The sequence below is a fragment of the Brienomyrus brachyistius genome, chromosome 9 (genome assembly GCF_023856365.1).
Source record: "Brienomyrus brachyistius isolate T26 chromosome 9, BBRACH_0.4, whole genome shotgun sequence".
Classification (NCBI taxonomy): domain Eukaryota; kingdom Metazoa; phylum Chordata; class Actinopteri; order Osteoglossiformes; family Mormyridae; genus Brienomyrus; species Brienomyrus brachyistius.
The window spans coordinates 9642118-9661870 of NC_064541.1; the positions used below are offsets into that span (position 1 = coordinate 9642118).

Genomic DNA, 19753 nt, shown 5'->3' on the forward strand with positions numbered 1-19753 from the left:
TCATAAAAATAGGCCCCCTTGGGACCCCTACCATTGTCAGCCTAGAGCCCATAGAGAAGTTAATCTGCGCCTGCGTCCCACGCTCCTCTGTCCTCTACTGCCGTGTCCCGCGTGCCTCTGTCCACTACGCCCGCGTCCCCCGCTCCTCTGTCCACTACGCCCGCGTCCCCCGCTCCTCTGTCCTCTACGCCCGCGTCCCGCGCGTCTCTGTCCTCTACGCCCGCGTCCCGCGCGCCTCTGTCCTCTACGCCCGCGTCCCGCGCGCCTCTGTCCTCTACGCCCGCGTCCCCCGCTCCTCTGTCCTCTACGCCCGCGTCCCGCGCGCCTCTGTCCTCTACGCCCGCGTCCCGCGCGCCTCTGTCCTCTACGCCCGCGTCCCGCGCGCCTCTGTCCTCTACGCCCGCGTCCCGCGCGCCTCTGTCCTCTACGCCCGCGTCCCGCGCGCCTCTGTCTTCTACGCCCATGTCCTGTCTATGTGTACCCAGTATGTCGTCCGTATCCTGTCTGTCTGTGTCCTCTTCGTCCTCGACCTCCTCCCGTGTCTGGTCACACTCACTCGAGTCTCCACCTCCTTAGGAAAGCCCAGGAGCTGGACAAGAAGGTGGTGGTAGCCGGCTGTGTTCCACAAGCCCAGCCTCGCATGGACTACCTCAAGGGCCTCAGTATCATCGGGGTGAGTGACCTGCTGGGGGCGCCGTCGGGCCTGAGCGTGTGAATCTGATAGGCCCCCCGCTGTCTCCCCTTCCACCTCAGCAGCTCTGTTCCTCCTCAATGAAGGCTGTTGGGTAAATTCAGATGGATACTGAGATCATTTGACACCTAGACTATCTACAAATAAATTCTCTCCATCTGGGGTTGAGACCCATCAGAGTTTTTGTGTTTATTCTCTCTCATGTTCATAAATACTGCTGAGTTTTTTATTTCTCCTTCTTTTGGCTAAACAAAAATAGTTCACCAGCCTGGATGTAGGACATGAATATCGAACTCTCTCCCTTTCTCTCCATGTCACTCAATCTTTCGCTGTCTGACTCCTTTGCTCTGTCTCTCTCTCTGTCTGTCTCTCTCTCCCCATCTTCAGTCTCTCTCCCTGTTGGCCATGTGAACTTCCCACAAACAGTTCACTTTTAACTTTTAAGGCCCAGAAAAACCCTTCTCTCTGATAGCCCTGAAGTCGTATTTTGTTCATACCCAGAAAAAAACAGTGAACAGCGAACCTGTGGCAGGAGGGGTCAGTAAAGACATGTTGCCTCGGTGATCATCTGCTGCTGTGGACACTCAGTCCAGTTTCTCAAAGGGCCTTAGGCTTGTGTACAAAGCCAGTAGATTCCCCAGCTGGGATATCGATCAGATGTGCAGTGGGGGATGGGGTGGGATGGGATGGGGTTCACTCCCATGTTTATGTGAGAGGAAAGCTCAGCCATTGGCTTGTGGCACCTTCAGCGTCTTGTGAGCGAGCTTCGGCTGTGGGTCCTAATGTAGCTGCCTGTGGGCCCACTGCCCTACTCTGACACGCATGTTACCTAGCAAGTTGGGGCATGTGACCCGGAGAATAGTAGCTCTGATGGGTGCAGCTCTGCGATGCCCAGGCTCTCATTCCCACTCGGCCTTGCGCTCTCTCTCTCTGTCTCTCTCTCTCTCTCTCTCTCTCTCCCTCTCTCTGCTGTGGACTGCTGTTCCCCCGACCACTTCATTGAGGATTTCATTCAATCTGAGAATTTGTCTTTTGGGTACCAGTCAAACCCTAATTTAACTCGGAGTCCTCTGACCTGCAGGCCTGAGCACAATACAGATCGATGCCTCGCCTTATTTTGTGACTGCTGCCTCGTTTTGGCGACTGTCTTTAGCTTTTATGGATTATGCTGATTTCTGTTTGTCTTTCTGCCTGGTGTCTGCCTCTCAGCGTCGCGTGACGCCCTCGCTCACGTCGTCGTCTGTATGGAACGTGAGCTCTGTCTGACTGTCTTTAATGCCTTATAAAAGTCAGAGCCACAGGCAGCCCTGATCCGTGGAAATGCAATTTCTGGGGGGAAATACTTGTTCTGCTGGAATGTAGGTTATCAAGATGGAGGCAAATTAAAGGACTGGGGGGTTTGCTCTGAGCCCCAGGCTGCCTATTGAAATTGCACCGCTCCTAAGCTACTTAAGTGAGCGTCACCATCAGGGGTGCTGGTTATAGAGCCCAGAGATAATCTTTAATGCGTCACCGCTACGTTATATGGTCTCGCCTTGGAGTCACTCCAGATGAGCTGAACACCTGTCGAACAGGTGACAGGGAGCTTGACCGTGGTGATACCCCGGGTACCATCCTGCCTCCTCTCAGGACCCCCCCTCCAGGTACCTTCTTGCCCCTCTTAGGACCCCCCCAGGCACCAATCTGCCTCCTCTCAGGAGCCCCTGGGGCACCATTGTCTCCCCTCTCTGTTCACCTCCACATAGCTGACTTCACTTCCACCTCCCTGCTGTTGCAGCCGCTGACATCTCCTGATTGCTCCCTGTTGGGCGCAGTGACAGTGGAGATGAATGTGATACTGGAGGCTTGTACAGAATCAGCAGCTCCTTAAGATCAAGAAGATGAAGGAGCTGGTGGAGGGTTTCCATCATACCAGGGACTCTGTGAGACTGGAGGAGGGGGGGGGGGGGCACGGGGACGTCTGTCTGTATGTTTGTCTGTCTGTGTATCTGTGTAGTTGCATCCATCTGTCTGGCTGTCTGTCTGTTTCTATCTACCTGTATGTCTGAATTCTGTCTGTCTAACTGCCTGTCTGTTTCTCTATCCAATTGCTGTCTATGTAATCACTCTCCGTCTCTGTCTGTCCGTCCGATTGTCTATCTGTGATTCCGCTATTCCCTTCATGTCTTTCAGTTTCTTTCCCCTCTGCTATCTTTCCTGTTATCTCCACATTTCGTCACCCCCCCACAATCCGTCGATGCTACATAGACGTAGCTGGGGGAGGGTGAAAGATGGATTTCCCCTCCCTGTGTCGTCATGCATCACCACTGTGTTGCAGGTGCAGCAGATTGACCGAGTGGTGGAGGTGGTGGACGAGGCTGTTAAAGGTGAGTTGTGGCCCCGTCGCCCATAGTGGGTGGAGCATAGTTCAGAGAGGGTGGAGTGCGGGGACCAGGCCTTTGGGGGGTGGGGGGTCAGTTCAACATGACTGTGTCAAACATAGGATTGATCCTGGACTGGTGTATCAACTTCCGACAACAGAAAAGAAATGTTCAATTGGCCGTACAGTTAGGGTAACCAAAACTGCCATACCAAAAGTTCCAGTACCGAAAGTGGTAAATGGGATAATAATAATAATAATAATAATAATAATAATAATAATAATAATTAATGGATGCGCAGACAAATGAAGTGACTTAAGCTTTAACTGCAGTCTGGTCGGCAGAACCAGAGATCTGAATAGCATACAAAGTAATAACGTATTTTGTTTAATTTACTACAACAGCACAGTACTGGAAAAATTCTAAGTATTGCAGTGTGACTGTGTTTTAATAAATATCGTTAAACATAAATTTCTGAAAAATCCATCTAGGAGTGATTTTAAACTGCATGGATTAAAGTGATTATGAAGGTCTGGGAGGACGCGTTCAACGCTCATGCAAAAGCAGTCTGTATATATCATACATGCGGCAGCTCTATAATACACTATAGCCATTTTATGAATTCTGTACAAAATACCGCAACTCGCGCTGTGATGTCATACAGTGCAGGTGCTGGTTTTTACGCCAATGGAAAGCTAACACTTTGAAGTAGCGTAAAGTAAGGTACCTGGTGCAATGGGAAAGCCCCCTTTTAAAGAGAATGCAGAATTATTAGACACTTGCAACTCTCTGGGGAGAAGTACTGTAGGAGTGCTTGTTTTTATCTAGCTGATGTAATACAATGCAGAAGAACCATTTACAAATGAGATCGCATAGAGGTGCGAATCGAGATCGCTGTATTTTGATTCATTGTGCAGCCTTAATCCATATTAATACTTGAATTGCTGGCTGATTACGGCTTATTAATGCATGTTCCAAGTCTCGTGTTCCTCCTTCAGACGGGAAACCCCAAACATCCCTCACTGCCCTCGTCCAAATATTTGGACACCTTTTTTTTTGTTAAATATCACAGTGGACGTGTGGTGAGAATCTGAAAAGATCCCCCATACGTGACCCGTGCTGGTCCCCCCCCGCTGTCACGGTGATCCTGGAGTCTGGTGCTGTTCCTTGGTCTTGGGGTTTTTGGCCCCAACGCTAAATCAGCGAGGCGGAACGGCGCCTCCCAGCTGCAGGACGCCGAGGGTTAACCGCGAAGCAGAGCCATTGCTTGTGCACAGAGCTGGGGAGATATTGGCGGGGGGGGGGGAGAGAGATTAATGACCGTGTGAGCCCCTCGAGAATGTGTATATCAGACGTGACCTTGAGATCTTTTCTGTCAGTGAGCCGTCGTTAGGGGGGGGGGGGGCGGGGTCTGTTGGCCCTTTCCGGGTCTGATGTGCCGGTTTTACCGCTTTTGTGCCGTTTGGGCCCCTCCGAGTCGCTGATTCGTTTCTGGGGAAGTGAATCTGTGTGGTAATAAGGCAGGACTGCGCGCGTCACCCTGTGAATGATTTATTACGTTTGGGATGCTTTCTGTGAACACTTGCCCTAGAGTGACAGCAGGCATCTCTGCCAGTTGTTGGGAGGGGGGGGGTTTCACCCACCCCAGATTGCAGCGGGGGATGGAGCTTTCACCCACCTACGATGCATGGGGGAGGGGGGTGGTGGCTTAAACTCATCCTCCCCTTCCCTGAATGCATGCCATGTAGCACAGTGCTGGTGCATGGGCATCCACCCCCACCCTGCATGTCCCAGCTGGAGGTGGGGGGGCTGGGGTGGTGTTTGGCCTGATGTTACTCTCATTTGAAAACGGGTCATGTTCTTAAAAAAAATAAAATGAAATAACCCCCTGCCCCATGCCCCCACCATTCTAATCGCATTTTGATGGTGAGGCAGGGCGCCCCCCACTCCCACTCGTCAGACCCCTATGGCCCCTGCCTCGCGCCTGTGGGTTACTGCTCCGGATCCCTGGCGAGTTCATCACACAGCTCCACTATGGGACCGGGGGGGCAGGGGGGGGTCCAGTGGAAAACAAAAGTGCAAAGAGCGCTACTCCCCGTAGGCTGCCTGTAAAGTTTGAAATCGGATTGACTTGGTATGGGGGTTGGGGAGGCTTACTGAGCCATAGGAGAAATGCTGTCACGTCTCCGGAAGGTTCTGTCCCAGGACGGGTTTCCTCCCTGAGGTATCGACTGGCTCGCTAAATCTCCAGTGCTGGATTATATGGGTGCGCCCCCCTCACCTCCATGTCTGGCCCAAATTACTGCAATGGTGAATATTCTGTTTTTCCCATGGAGTCCCCTGTTCTGCCTCCTTGCTAATGTCACGTTTATTTTTATCATGTTTAGTTTAATCAGGTTGTGATGTGATCTGGTTGGACTTATGACCTCAGTGACTTATTTTGGGCAGAAAGGGACCTCTATGTCCATCAGGGCAAACGGATGGAGCGTTAAGGATGCTTCCTGTTTTTAATCATTCCATTCCGTCGTCACATGACCAGGCAGGGGGCCACTGATTGGCTGCCCGTGATGGATGGCGATGGCCACAGTTGGAATCCGGTTGGTTGATAGAGGAAACGGCTGTTTTGTAAAGGAACAAGAAACGGCAGTGATGTTATTGGGACTTGGGGGGGGGGGGGGGGGGTTTAACAAACTCAGAATGATGATGGAGGAGCAGCTGTTTTGGATTCATGTAAGAGGGGGGCGAGTCACAGGGGCAAAAAGCAGGCGCCAAGGCCTGGGGGGGCAAGCGGCTATGAGAATTACCATTATCATTAGTTACAGTTGGCTGGCACTGTAGCCCCCTACCTCCAGGCCTGGGGTTTGGGTTCAAATCCCATGCCTGGCTCAGCCTTCCGAGTAAAATGTGCAGTTAGTTGGATCAGAGTCTCTGAATTGCCTGTGAAGTGTGTGTGTGTGTGTGTGTGTGTGTGTGTGTGTGTGTGGGGAAATGAAGCTGCTCAGGCAGTTATGGGTTTTGAGCCCAGCAAGCGTCGGTGCCGGGAGCTTATGAGCCTGCTTAGTAGTGGTCTGGCTTGAGATGCGTTTCCTCCCAAAACCAGTGAACCCAAATTGGTTTATGTCTTTGAGAAATTTGAGAGAGGGGTGCAGATCTGGCCAGATGCCTCTTTCATGAAGTTTGAAATTAAATTTGGGTTTGGATGCCATTCTGTGCTTCGAGATTCTGCTCTGTGGATTCTTGCCATGTTTTGTTCTTGTTCGTTATGTTTTCTTTCGATCTGGGATGTAGCGGACCGATGACAGTCTGGTCATGAGGGTTCAGCATGAGCTCGTCTGTCGATGGCATAACCGGACTAGGCATGGCAGCCATGGGGCCCATTGTGAGTTCAGCTTCAGATTGGGGGGATGGGCCTTGCCAGGTACTGGGACAGAACCCGGAGCCTTCAGCCCATCTCTGGGCCACTGGCACCATGGTGACTCACTGTGAGCCTCCTCACTAGCCCCCGCATTCATCCAAGGCCCCCCCATCCTCTGTAATTACGTCACTGTGGAATTTCCACATGACCTCTGGCTTGTGGAAGTTGCTGCTTGATTCTTTGCGATGATCTTCACTTTGTTCAGGTTACAGACTTGTGAGCCCCCCCCCCCCCCAATTCCCCCCACATCCCCCTAACCATGCTTGATTTTATTGATCTTGTTATCTGAACCCCTCGAAGGTAAGGGGTGGGGGGGGTTCCCACAGGTACGAAGAGTAATAGCTGTTGTGAGTAGGGAGGAGTCTGTGGCCTTACTGCAGGCATGCTGGGCTGGATCTCAGGGATGGGGGCCTGCATCCATCCATCCATCTCTGTCCACCACACGCTATCCTTTCAGTATCCTCCCCAGGGGGCCCTTCTGTCTCATGCCCCCTGCCAATGTATATAGTTGCTGCTTTTTTGCCGTGTTGTGGGGGCTGCATTCGCTGTGGGTAGTGTACGCCAGTGCGGTGTTCTGACTGCTGTTTATATTCCATTTCAAGGGCACTCAGTCCGCCTTCTGGGTCAGAAGAAGGATAATGGCAAGCGCCTGGGGGGGGCCCGTCTGGACCTGCCGAAGATCAGGAAGAACCCGCTGATCGAGATCATCTCCATTAACACAGGGTAAGCCCCCCCACGCCACCCACTCGTTGAATATTCAGCACCACCTCCCTGCCGATCCACTTCTTGCCTCTGCTGGATGTGATTCCGAACGGAGACAGAGCCCCCCCCTGCATGGTGGTCATGTGGGGAGGGTCATTGTTTTTTTCTTGTTAAATCTGTTGGCTGGTTCCCCTGCATGTTCCAGTTCTTCCATCCCGATCCAGACCTCCTGAATGTGACTGAATTCAAAGAGAAACTGATGAAGGTTTAATGAGTTTCGATGATTCTCATTGTTAAAAGATGATTTTCATTTAGGGAAAATTCCACATGTGGTGACTTGCTGGTTCTGTTTTAAGGGCGAAAAAATGTACAACTTTTGCTCCATGTGGTGCATTTTATGCACTTTTTGTTCTGATGTTTCTGCTCTGGATTTGATGAATGTCCCCCCTGTACGGACCAGTCAAGGAAAGGACTCCCCATCAGCGGCGAATCCCTGTGACTCGCTGTCCAGCGCTGTGCATTTCAGGGTCTCTGAGAGAGAAACAGGCGTTGGGCCGATTTTGTCTTTGCGAGATGTTAGTCTTCGTGCTGGAGTCTCCTCATGCCCCCACAAACGGACTGTGGATGCATTTCCCCCTCTGGCGTGGGGAGCCCTTGAACACAGGTCTCCGGGTGTGAAAGGGGAGCGATCATCATCTCATACTTACCGGCGTGGAATGGCATGCTGCAGTCAGGCCGCCGCCCACTATCGGACACCTTCCTCGGTTTACACCGGAGCTTTTCGCCGTTGGTCGTGGCTTTATGAATGTAAGCTGGGGGCTCCTCTTGGACCCTCAATGGAGTGATGATCCATATGTTTGATCTGACCACGCCATCGCTGCTGGTTATTGGCGTTACCCAGACGGCCGCCATCACCAGTGCCCCCAGCGCTGCTCCCAGTTACACCTTCCCCTCCCTGCATCTTCCCCTGCCTTCACTGAGGAGGGGTAGGGGGCGGGGCTTTGGGGGAGGCAGTCCCCGGGGTCATAGTGCCGGGTGAAAGCCATCAGTGCCCCTGCTCCAGCCCCTCCCCCACTGTCCTGACCCCCGCCGTGTGCCGGCCTGGGTGCTGCCGCAGATCGCGCTCATCTCTGCCGTAACTGCTTTTCCATTCCCTGCTGTCTGTCTCCCCCCTTCGGCCCTGATGAATTTTATTGGCTCCCCGCACAGGCGCCCGTGTCCTTTTCAAAACAAGTGAGATTCAATGAATTATAAATTTTTACAAGTAAATAAACCCCCTCCCTCCATAAACACAGTGTTTGGCAGAATCTTTCTCGTTCCCGCATTCCCGTCTTGGAGCATGGCTTGTACGGGAGTGGGGGTGGGAGGGGGGGTGTGTGCCCCTCTCAGCAGGTTACGGCGGGTGAGGAGGCACAAGCATAAAATGATCACTGGGCTCTGGAACCCAATTTATCACCCTGCTGCCCTGTGATAGTGTTCATATCTTTGTGGTGGTAAGGCCCCGGGGTGGGGGGGGGTTATGGGGGCACCGGGGGAGGGGGGGTCATGGGGGCCCCCACCTTTGAACTTAGCCAGTCACCCACTTTGACCGGGCCTCGTATGTCCAGGCATGATGTTCCATTTATGCATCTGGCTTTTCGAATCGGGGGGGGGGGGGGGGGGGGGGGGCGGTGGGAGTGCAGTGAGGTACGGAGCTGATTGGCTGAGCCAAGCTCGCTCGGACACGCCTCTGTTCGATGGACCTCCCCGTCGGCCATCTGATCCGCCTTGCTGCATGTGCTTTGCTGAGGTTCCGTCGCTATCATGAGGTAACTGCTCCGTTTCTGGTCCTGGGAAGGTGAGACGGTGCCTCTGGGCTCTGTCTAGAGGACGTCGCCACCGTCGTCTGAACCAGGGATTCAATTAGCTGAGTGGTGGGCGGGTGGGGCGGCGGGGGGGGGGGGGGGGGGCACGCGGGCGGCAGCTCCCCAGTTAATGTGGCCCCTAGCAGCAGTAATGTCACCTGGGGTCGCCATGGCGATTCCCCATCAGAGCAGAGGGTTCCTTAGGGGTCCTCTGCAAATGACGGTTTGGTATGAATCGGGTGTGAAGACGCAATGAGATGGGAAAGGGATCATCAGTCGGGGGGTGGTGACCGTCAGGAGGGTGTCCGGCATGCCTCAGTGCCGCAGAAAGCAAAAGGCTGCCCTCTGGGTGCCGAAAAAGGAAAGGGAGGCCCAGGGTCCAGACAGGGTACGGCTGTGAGCTAGGGGGGCACTGTGTGACAGTAAGGGAGGGAATTGGACTGGGAGTATTGGACTGGGCGTATTGGACTGGGAGTATCACCTGACTGACAGACTGGTTCAGGCCCCATGGTGAGGCGTTTGGGTGACCTCTTCTAATCGATTCAGGTTATGATGATGGGGGTTAAATTAGGGTACAGCAGCGTGACCTCCTCTGTCCCTCCTCCAGGAGTCATGAAAGAGGTGAACCTCCATTTAGGGTCCTGGGGAAATGTTCAGATGCTGTCTGAATGTCAGTGTTACTTTCTACTTCCTGCCTGATCTCCTGCAGAGGGGTCGCATTAATCACATGTCTGATTATAGATTTGTACCGGTTTTTATTTCACGGCGCCTGTTCTCTCCCTCCCTGTCTGTCTTTCTCTCTTTGTCATTCCCCCTGTGTTCATCCCTTTTGCTTTTTAATGGGTTAGTTGGTCAGTTTTTCATGAGCTCTGCACCCTGGTAACTTCTTTTCTGCTCCCTCAGCCATTGGTTGCCCAGCGGTAGCAGAGGTGGGGTGGGGCGGTAGAATGGCCAGTGGCGTGGCTGTGACGGTTGATGATGTCATGCGGACGGAGGGACTTCGCCATTCCAGATGTTGACGTTTTTTTTTTTTTTTTTGACTCACTGCAAGCCGAATTGCTCTTCTTTACAGTGTCGTGGCTTTATGTTTGCCAGTGGCACCCGCCCTCGATGATGTCACAGGCCTTTTAGGGAGCATAGCCAAAATACCATATGGTCATCTGTGTTTTTGATAAAATGGGACGGGCTGGTATTTTTACAGATTTACGCGTCTCCATGATGAACCGTCCTGCGGTGAATGAAATATTCATTTCACCAACACACTGGGAGCGTGCTGATGATGTTGCTTTGCAGACGGTCCCTGCAGTGTCACAAGAGGTCACATGATTGTCCACCTGGATGGCAGGAAGTCTTTCAGAATCCCCCCCCCCAGAGCTCCCAGAAGCCCCGTCAGGGTTAAACCCTGAGCTGCGTGTCTGTTGTCTGTCCGGCTGTCTCGATGTGCGGATTCACGTAGGTGAGTCTTCGTCGCTGCACGGTCATTGGTCGATCTCACATTAGTCTGACGTGTCATGAGGTATGGCGGTCCGGGCGGGAAGCGGTTGCTAGAGGTGCCCTCGGCCTTTGCATCTGTGAACTCGGATCCCACACGAGAAGCATGTGGTTCTCTTCGTCAGAGGGGGGGGGCAAACACCAGGAAGACCAGAAAAACATGTAGAAACAAATTAGCCTGTCGTCGTCAGTGATGTGACCCACATAGCCCTTCTGGGGTCTCTGCACGCACACACCGGTCACACGGGGTTACAGCAACATTGCAACATTAGCTTTTCTGCTTAAATAACCTCCACCTGGCTCAGCATTGATATCTTATTTTAATTGCACTAAAATGTTAAACACATCAGCTTACAGTCTTGTGGTCTGTGCTTTTGTTAGGTGATTTATTTATTTATTTTAGTGGGGGGTGGCACCTAGGTTGCCTGTAGACATCATCCCCCCCCCCCCCCCCATGATTCTTTATTGTCTGCCTTCAGTTGTGAAAGGGTTACAGCTGGAAACACCTATGAAATTCAATTAAGTCTAAAATTGATTTGCAATATTAGTTTCATTAGATTTAGCATTAATTTTTACACCTATTAAATTAAATTGAATTTTACACCTATTAATTTTTTTCATTAAAAATAATAAAAAAATGTAATTCAGTGCAGTTGTGTCAAAATGCCCCGTAGCCATGTTCAAGCATTTTCTGTGTGCAGAAGGAGAGATTCTGCGCCTGTTCCCACCAGAGCGGCCTGTTTGGGGCGGGGGATGCGCTGCACCCTGCCGTTTTCCGGCGAATTCCCGTTTCCCAGGTCCGGCACTGGCCCACGAAGTTTTAGACTAGAAACCGGACGGTGTGCAACGTGTGGAGATAATTGGATGAACTTTGGGGAGACTGGAGGCGAGCATGACTTAAGCTGGGGATGGGGGGGTGTTTTATGATGTAGAGGTCTGTCAGGAAATGGGCAGCGGCTGACCTCATAATTGTGACCCCCCCTTGCAGCACCACCCCTTGGGCACGAACGACACCTGTGAGGATAGCTAACCTAGTTTGGGGGATTCGCCAGGGACTCCGAGGAAGGGGGGTGCTCACAGTGGGGGAAGGGGGCACTTAGATTTATCTTAGTGGTTATGGCTGAGGACCCCCCCCCCCCGCCCCCCAGACCTTGCATCCCTGAACGAGGGTATGATTGAAAGAGCCCTTATTGTCCATCGAACATCTTGTTTTGCTGTCTGTTTATAGAGGGAGACAAAGTTTCTCTTAAGGGAATCTCCTGTGGCAGCCATTTTCAATCTGGGATGGGGGTAACCTCTGCTGGGGGGGTTCTCCTTTTATACCGCTCCGTCTCCTCTGACAGGATGCGTGTCTTGGATGCCCAAAAGCACTTCCCTATTTCCGGGAGCCGCCGGAAAGCGAGTACAGCGGTTACAGGCCAGAGGGCCGCCCTTTGGCCCGTGTTCCGTCAGCCCCACACAAGGAGGAGGAACTCATTTACGCTGTTCTGCCACTTTAACGAAGAAGTAAAATAGAGTTTGTGAGATGTGTGAGCACATTTTGCTGGAGTGTACTGAGCAGCGCCTCCTACTGGGCGGCGTGGCCACACTGCCGCAGTGCTCGTCCGTGTTGTTTTTCCAGTGCCTTTCCAGTAGCTGTAAGCAGAACACAGCGTTCTTTATAAAACGAGGCTGTGTGGTGGATTTGTGGGCATTGGCCAGAAGGATTAATGTCTTTTCAGGTTACTTTTGATTTATTTTTCCCTTCCTGTCTAAAGTAAAATTTAAAAAACTAATATACCCCCTCAAAGTACAGTTAGAGTCCCGAGGAATTCCAGGGGACTGTATGTGGGACGGGATGTGAAACACTCTCTCCCCCCTCGCCCCCCCAGCAAGGGCACAGTGCAGGGCCACGCTAATGTTTGTTTGGGAAGGAATAATCAGGGGCTGAATGAAGACGTTAAGAGGAAATAATAACAACAATAATTAAAAACTAGGCGCTATTTGCATAAACGCAGCCGGTGCGGGGAGAGCGGTTTCCGCTACACTCCGCGTGGCTCGGCTCCGCTCAGCGATCCTGAATGGGACTCATAATCTCGGAACGCCGTTTACATGATTGGAATATTTATCTCGGACGTGCCGCTTTCGGGGGGTTTAATTGCGTTATGTGGCTGGGGCCTTGTTGCTAGGCGCGGACGGCAGAACGTGGCGGTTTGTGCTTACCGCCGGAGCTGCTTTTGGGGGTTGCGTGTGGAACGTCGTGTGTGTGTGTGTGTGTGTGTGGGGGTATGGGTGGGTGGGTGGGTTATGTATATGTTACATTGTGGGGAACATTGTTTCGGTCCCCAAAAAAGGAAACAATATAATAAACATCTGTGAATGCAATCATCCATCCATCCGTCCATTTTCCAAACCGCTTTTCCTTCTGGGTCGAGGGAGTCCGCAGCCTATCCCGGAAGCTACGGGCATGAGGTGGAGAACAACCCAGGACGGGGCGCCAGCCCATCGCAGTAAATGCAATCAAAAAACTAAAAATGCAAAAAGTCTTGTATTCTGTTTGGTTGCTTATGGTAAAGTTTAGGGCTGGGTAGGGTTAAGGTTGTCATTGTTGGGATTAGAGTTTTTTCTATTGAAATGAAGGGACTGTCCCCACAAAGATATGAATACCACCATGAGTGTGTGTGTGTGTGTGTGTGTGTGTGTGTGTGTGTGTGTGTGTGTGTGTGTGTGTGTGTGTGTGTGTGTGTGTTACTGCAGATGCAGCAATGCGTTGCACATGCGTGGTTCCCGAGTCGTTACCCGGCCCCTGCAGTTCCCGAGCTTGCATGGCCAGCTCGATGCCCTGTGGAGATTGTGTGCGCGTGGGGAGGGGGGAAGGGACTGGGGGTGTGGCCAGACGCTGTCTGCTTCCTGAGTGATTTCTTCTCCCCCGACAGGCCGTGTCCCAGAGGCTGAGACGGCTGGGAAACAATGGCCCTTATCGGCAGCCAGCCGCTGACCTGAAAATATGAGCCTGTTATTTCACAGCCTTTCTGTGAGCGCTATCGGGCGGTTATTGAGGAAAGGGCGGGGGTGGGGGGTTGCTGGGGTCAGAGGGTTTGCAGGCCTGCCTCCGAGGGAGGGGGAGGGAGAGCGCATTGTCTGCTGTTATCCAGCCAGGCCTCGTCTTGCAGGCACGTGTCACATGGATCGATGTTGCTGGTCACATGACTGCTTATTGTCAAACAAACAGAAGCTCCTTTGGAACAGCCCCCCCCAACAATCACATTCCTGCTGGGTCTATGTGCACACTGTCATCCCATAAAGACGCGAAAGGGAGTCTGCTAACTGCAGACAGATATCAGGCTGACTGGGGGGGGGGGGTCCAGCACCAGTCACCCCCCAAGCCCCCACCCAGCACACGTGAGGGGGCTTCTGACTCCTGTGGGGTGATGTGAAGACGGCGTCCCAAACAGAGTGAAACATTTAGATAGCATATGCTATTTATGCCCAGAGGAACTGCATGGGGGGGATATCAGCCCCCCCCGCCCTCCCCCCAGGACGCCAGCCTTTCAGACAGATTTAATTGTGCCCCTCCCATGAAGTCGGGGGTGGATACATTGGATTCCTTGTAGCATAATTATGCTTATGGAGTTCGAGTGAGGAGGAATGGTTTCTGTCATACTTAGTTCTTTGGGGGGGGCAAATGTGAACAAGCTGACCTGATGGTGACCTGTGTGGACCAGGCCCCCTCGCCCTGAACCACACCTAGGAGAGCTGCGTCGGATCGTGTCTTTGGGGGACCCACTTGGACTTGGGTTCTGCGTGGAATTGATGGTGACCTTCGGGTTTAGAAATTTCCAGGCCCATTAGCGAGGCCCCTTGAGAGGGGGGCGGAGCCTGAGATTCATCTGCGGGAGCGAATGTAAACACGGCTTGTGGATTTCACTCGTGACGGCATGACGCTGTCCAGACCACTAGCGGTGGTGCCATGTTACCCTTTCTGCTTAGCCGTCCTGCTAGCCCTTTTGTTTCTGATATGCATTTTGTTTTCAAAACGTCACATCTGGAAGATTTCTTCAGATTTCATTTAGAACAAAAAGTGTACCGCGATTCCCCTCAGATGTGCAGAAAGCCTGTTAATTTCTCTCTGCTCGCCAGCGCCTTTGGAGAATATGACTGTTATATTCCCCCTCCCAGCCGTAATCCTTTCCGTCATGAGAATAATTCGCTTTGATACCTGGCTTTTTAGATCGGCGCTGGGGGGCACGTCGCTGTGTGTATTTGAACAGGCAAACGCCAGTAGCGAGGCTGGCTAAAGGGGCTTCCCTCACTGGAGCATTGCAGAAGTTTGCAAGAAAAAATAAATCATTAGTTAAGCTTAAAGCGAAATTAAATAGGCATACGCGCACTTTGTAATTTAAATTTTCTCGGCAATTACAGCGTAATGGTCCCCGGCTTTGGCGGTTTATTGTGACAGAGATGAAATTGAAACGGGGGGGTCCATCAGAAATGGCATCTAATGATTGGCTGCCTGGCCCACGGGCGATTTCAAGGGGTCGCACCGTCAATTGATTAAAAGACAATCCGGCTCTGGCAATAATGGTGCCCCGATGATAAATGGCGCTGCAGACGCTTATCTGTAAACAGCGAGTAGGTAAATGTCCCGGCTGGAGGGTGGCACCCAAGGAGCTGAAATTCATTCAGGGGTGTTAGAGGAAGCGAGCTTGCAGCACTGCCTGGGGAGTGAGCTTAAGACGCCGCGGTGGGGATGCGTACGAGGCACGGAGCTGGGAGGCCCCCCCCCCCGGTCTGTAAGGCCTCCCCCGCATTCCCTTCTCCGGACCAGCGCTCCCCTGCTGTTTATCAAACAAATGTATGGAGTGGCTTTTCAGCTCCACTGGCGCGGGTAGATTTTTCCATTTGCCGGGCCGGACACGCACCCTCCCTCGCAAACACGTGATGGATGGCCTGCCGACGTTCACGCACTTCGGTTGGGGGGGGTGGGGGGAATGGTGGGATTCTCATCCTATGCTCATTCCTCCCCCAGATACGCTTTGCTTTGCATGGAGCCTGCCTGGGGAATGTTAAACTTCGTTTAAGACTTTGGTAGTTCTTTAAATCTTCATAAATAGCATATTTGAACATGCCGCTTTAATCGGACGTTTAGCAAATCATCAGCTGTTCATCAGTAGTAGTTTTTTTCTTTTGTTTGTTTTTTTTTTCTATCGTTTCATCACATCCAAGTCTGACTGCCATGTTTTGTAAAGCCAAAAGGCTGGGGGAGGTCCCCTCTACTGAGAGTGGGGAAAAAAATCCCCTTGCCCCCTCAGACCCAGGTCTTGGAAATATATTTCACACATTGATATATTTTTTTGTTAATTATTCTTTGTTCCGGATAAGCAGAATAAGCATGGACTGTAAATAATTCCATTAGATGAGCGTGTGCTGGACGGACTGCCCCGTAGCTGCTGCCGATCTGGGATTCAGGCTCGCTTTAGACTCCCAGATGACAGCCGGACTTTGTCGAGATTAGGCGGAGGCTGTTTACAGATTTCCTTAATCCTAATAACCCTCTCAAGTGCTGCCACCGCTGCCAAGGCGTAATTGTCCTCGCCTGTACGGTCGAGGGCTCTCTGCCTCGCTGCCTGTTAAACCTCCTCGTATGGCTTCCAAAAGGTGCTTAGCGACTGCGAGGCATTCGGAGCTGACCAGCTTAAGGACGCTCAATGGGGTTTACCCCTCTTTTTAAGGTGCTGAGTTAGGAGGAAACCTGCAGTGCGGGAAACACAGAGAAGATGCCGGCTTGAAGGAGGACCGGATTCTCCTGTAAATCTGTGGCAAGCCAGGAAGTGCAAGAACGTTCCCGCGTCGGACATCCCGGCAGCAGGATGAGCCACCCATAAGTGATGAGCGGAAAGCATCATCGCTCCGCTCACGTGCCGCGGTCAGCAGTGCCTTGTGGGTCAACAGCCGTGGAATCAGAATGAAAGGAAAACCCAGATTGTGGCTGTGTGTGTAAGCTGACCCAGAGCTGCATGGGGGAGTCCAGTCTGAAGCGAGTATAGTATAGTAGAGTAGAGTAGAGTAGAGTGGGGGCACAGCTCTGAATGAGCCAGTGTGATGCTGTGAACTTTAAAGTCATGACAGATGCGTAGTTGTGGAGGTGTTTGAGTGCTTATTCACTTAAGTTTCTACTGACACAGTGCAGTTCAGCCCCAGCTGTTTCCTGTGAGAGTTTTCCTGTTTGATGAGTCTATACCCCTGAAACTCTTATGGGAGTTTTACTTACACAAAAATGTTCTGAGGGGAGAACGAAAAACAATTGGTCCGGGGAGAGAACCAATCAGATTGTAAAGGAGTTGGGTGCAAGCAGCTAGAGGAGGCGGGACCAAGATATCTGATTGGTTGGTCCTACCTGCTCTAGTTCTAATTTGCCCTCAGAACATTTTTGTGTAAGCAGAACTCCCATGAGTACCTGAAATGGGACACTGCAGAAGGCTTGTGGGTTAAGTTCTTCATGCCTGAACTGACTCGCGCCGCCGAGAGCGAAGCAGCTCTTTGCCAACGTCTGATTCAAGAATAACTTAGTTCATTCATTTTTTAAGACCACCTGTCTGCATGAATGATGTGGCTAACTGGCGAGCTGCTAGCTATCGTCTGTCTCTCTTACTAAATCCTTTTTAAACAGCCACCCGAGCCAGTGGTGTCTTTACACCTCCTTCTGCATTCCAGGTCGTCCCAAAGATATGACGATGGTCCATTCATACTCCATTTACTGGAGGGGGGAGTGAATGTCTTTATGATTATTCTTATATATTTTTTGCTCTTTGAAAGTTTTTCCCTTCTCCACTCTCTCGGAATCTGTGACCTTTTCCCTGTCTGGACAGCTTTCATACCCACCTTGAGATTTGACAGTGTGGAATCGCGTCCTTTTGAAATCAAGCATAATAATGATTTGGCTCGTGGTTGAGACTCTCGGTGACATTTTCTGCATTAATCCCCGCAGCGGCATGACAGGTGTCCTTTCTTAGATGTGCGACGAGCGGAGCGGGACTCGCCGAGGTAGCGGGAGCAGAGTTGCGGCTTACGTTATCGCCGGCGTCTCCCTGTGTTTCGCTTTGCGCCTGATCAGAGTGAAGCGGTGTTGCTGAATGACGAATGAGGGTAAGCGATGGCGGGCCGGTCACTGCGCCTCTGCTGAGTTCGCAGACGCCGGCACGTTGCGTTGTACAGAGCCGCAGGAGGAACTGCCGGCTCCCCGATTCGTCCATCCAGGAACAAGACCGCCTTGGGTCACCTTGGTTACAGACGGCTGTTGGCATGGCGACGCCCCCCGCTTCCATAGGCCCACGTGACTTTCAGGTTGAGAGGTGTCTGTCTGATCTCTTGACCCCTTTCCCTTTCAGCTGGGTCCTCATTATTAATGCGGCCTGGGATTGGCCCGTGTACCTCACCTGTCCAGGCGGTATCTGCTGAAACGCGGGCCTGGTGGTGGGGGGCGGGGTAGGGGGGCGCCTGGGTGGGTGTGCTTTCCGTGCTGGCTGATGACATGCAGGGTAAGAATCCGGCGTCCTCATTTGACGCCTGTCACGGGGTTGTCGGCTTCCTGTGCGCTGCTGGCCTCTGCTGGCTTGTCGCTCTTTTCCTCTTCTCTCCTCTTCTGTTCTCCTGTTTTCTTCCTCTCCTCTTTTCTCTTATTCTTCTCTCTTCTTTCTTCTCTTCCTCCCTTTTCTTCTTCTGCTGTTGTTTTCTCCTCTCTTCTCCTTTTCTGCCCTCCTTCTCATCTTTTCTCTCGCCTCCTCTCCAACTCAACGCTCTTCTCCTCCTCTCTTATCTGTCTCTTCTCCTATCTTATCTTTCTCTCTTCCTCCTCTCTTCTCCTCCTCTTCTCTCTCTTTCCCCCAGTTTCTCCCTGCCACCTTCAGCACCTGCTGGAGCCTTTTCACATGACGTCACATAAGAAAGGAAGATTGCAGTTAAACCTCCTTTAGCTGGTGTCTCGTGAGTTTAGTGTGCGGCTAATAATTAGCTGTCAGTGTAACTGCTTGCCTTCGGCTTCCTCTGTTCCCCTCCACCCTGCCAGATGGGCTCGGACCTGAGCGGGGCACGGTACTCTGGGGGGGGGGGGGGGGGGGGGCTGCGTAATCGAGCCTCAGGTCGGTTTAGGCATCTTGGTGAGAATCAGTTGGGGGGCATCAACAGCCTTTGTCTGGCTTTCAGTGAAAGTCGAAGATGGTTAAATAGGCCAGACAGACAGACAGACACACACACAGGTTTGTAATTATATTTGTGGGGACTCTCCATTTATTTCTATGGGGAAAACTAACCCTAAGATGATGACAGTAACCCCTACCCAGCCCTAACCTAAACCAACTAAAGAAGGAACCTAACTAAATATGAGACCTTTGAGATTTGTAGTTTTTTGATTGCTTTCACATATCTTTGCTGGGACCTAAAAATTTGTCTCCACAAATTCCTTTGGTTCCCACAATGTAATATAAACATAATACGCACACATACATACATACACATACGCACACATACATACATACACATACGCACACATATATACATACACATACGCACACATACATACATACACATACGCACACATACATACATACACATACGCACACATACATACATACACATACGCACACATACATACATACACATACATACACACACATACACACACATACATACATACACATACACACACATACATACACATACATACACACACACATACATACATACATACATACACACACACATACATACACACACATACACATACACATACATACACCCGCTCGCACATGCACGCACACACATATACATACATACATACATGCACGCGCACACGCACGCTCGCACACACATACACACATACTCACACACACGCACAGGACTTTATTTGGTATGATTTTCTGTTAAATTCATACTCATTCCTGTATGCCTTTTTTACCGATCACAGATGTTCAAAGACCTTTTATTTTGGATGTAATATGGGATGGGAATATGAGGAGAAGGAAAGGAGAGGAGAGGAGAGGGGCTTGGGGGGGGGGGGGGGGCGTCTCGCCCAGGCAGCTCGGGCTGAGGGGAGACGAGGCCACACGCAGCCGGAGGCACAGTCAGCCTCAGGGTGGCGCTGCTCACGTGCCGGGGCGGCCTCCATGAATAAGTAATAGAGCGGCTCGCATATTTAACCACGCCTTATGCGTTTGACTGACGGGCCTCTGCGGGGGCTCCTCAGGAGGAAGGCGTGTGATGGGGAAGGGGGGGG

At 51.8% G+C, this 19753-nt stretch overlaps 1 protein-coding gene across 1 annotated transcript in view; it reads left to right on the forward strand.

The window, feature by feature from the left end:
- LOC125748852 (threonylcarbamoyladenosine tRNA methylthiotransferase-like) overlaps positions 1–19753 on the forward strand; it is a 143112-nt gene that overhangs the window by 48910 nt on the left and 74449 nt on the right. The window contains exons 5-7 of the mRNA XM_049025510.1: positions 577–673; positions 3009–3057; positions 7069–7189. Coding sequence (XP_048881467.1) covers positions 577–673; positions 3009–3057; positions 7069–7189 — 267 coding nt within the window. The remainder of the gene's footprint in view (positions 1–576; positions 674–3008; positions 3058–7068; positions 7190–19753) is intronic.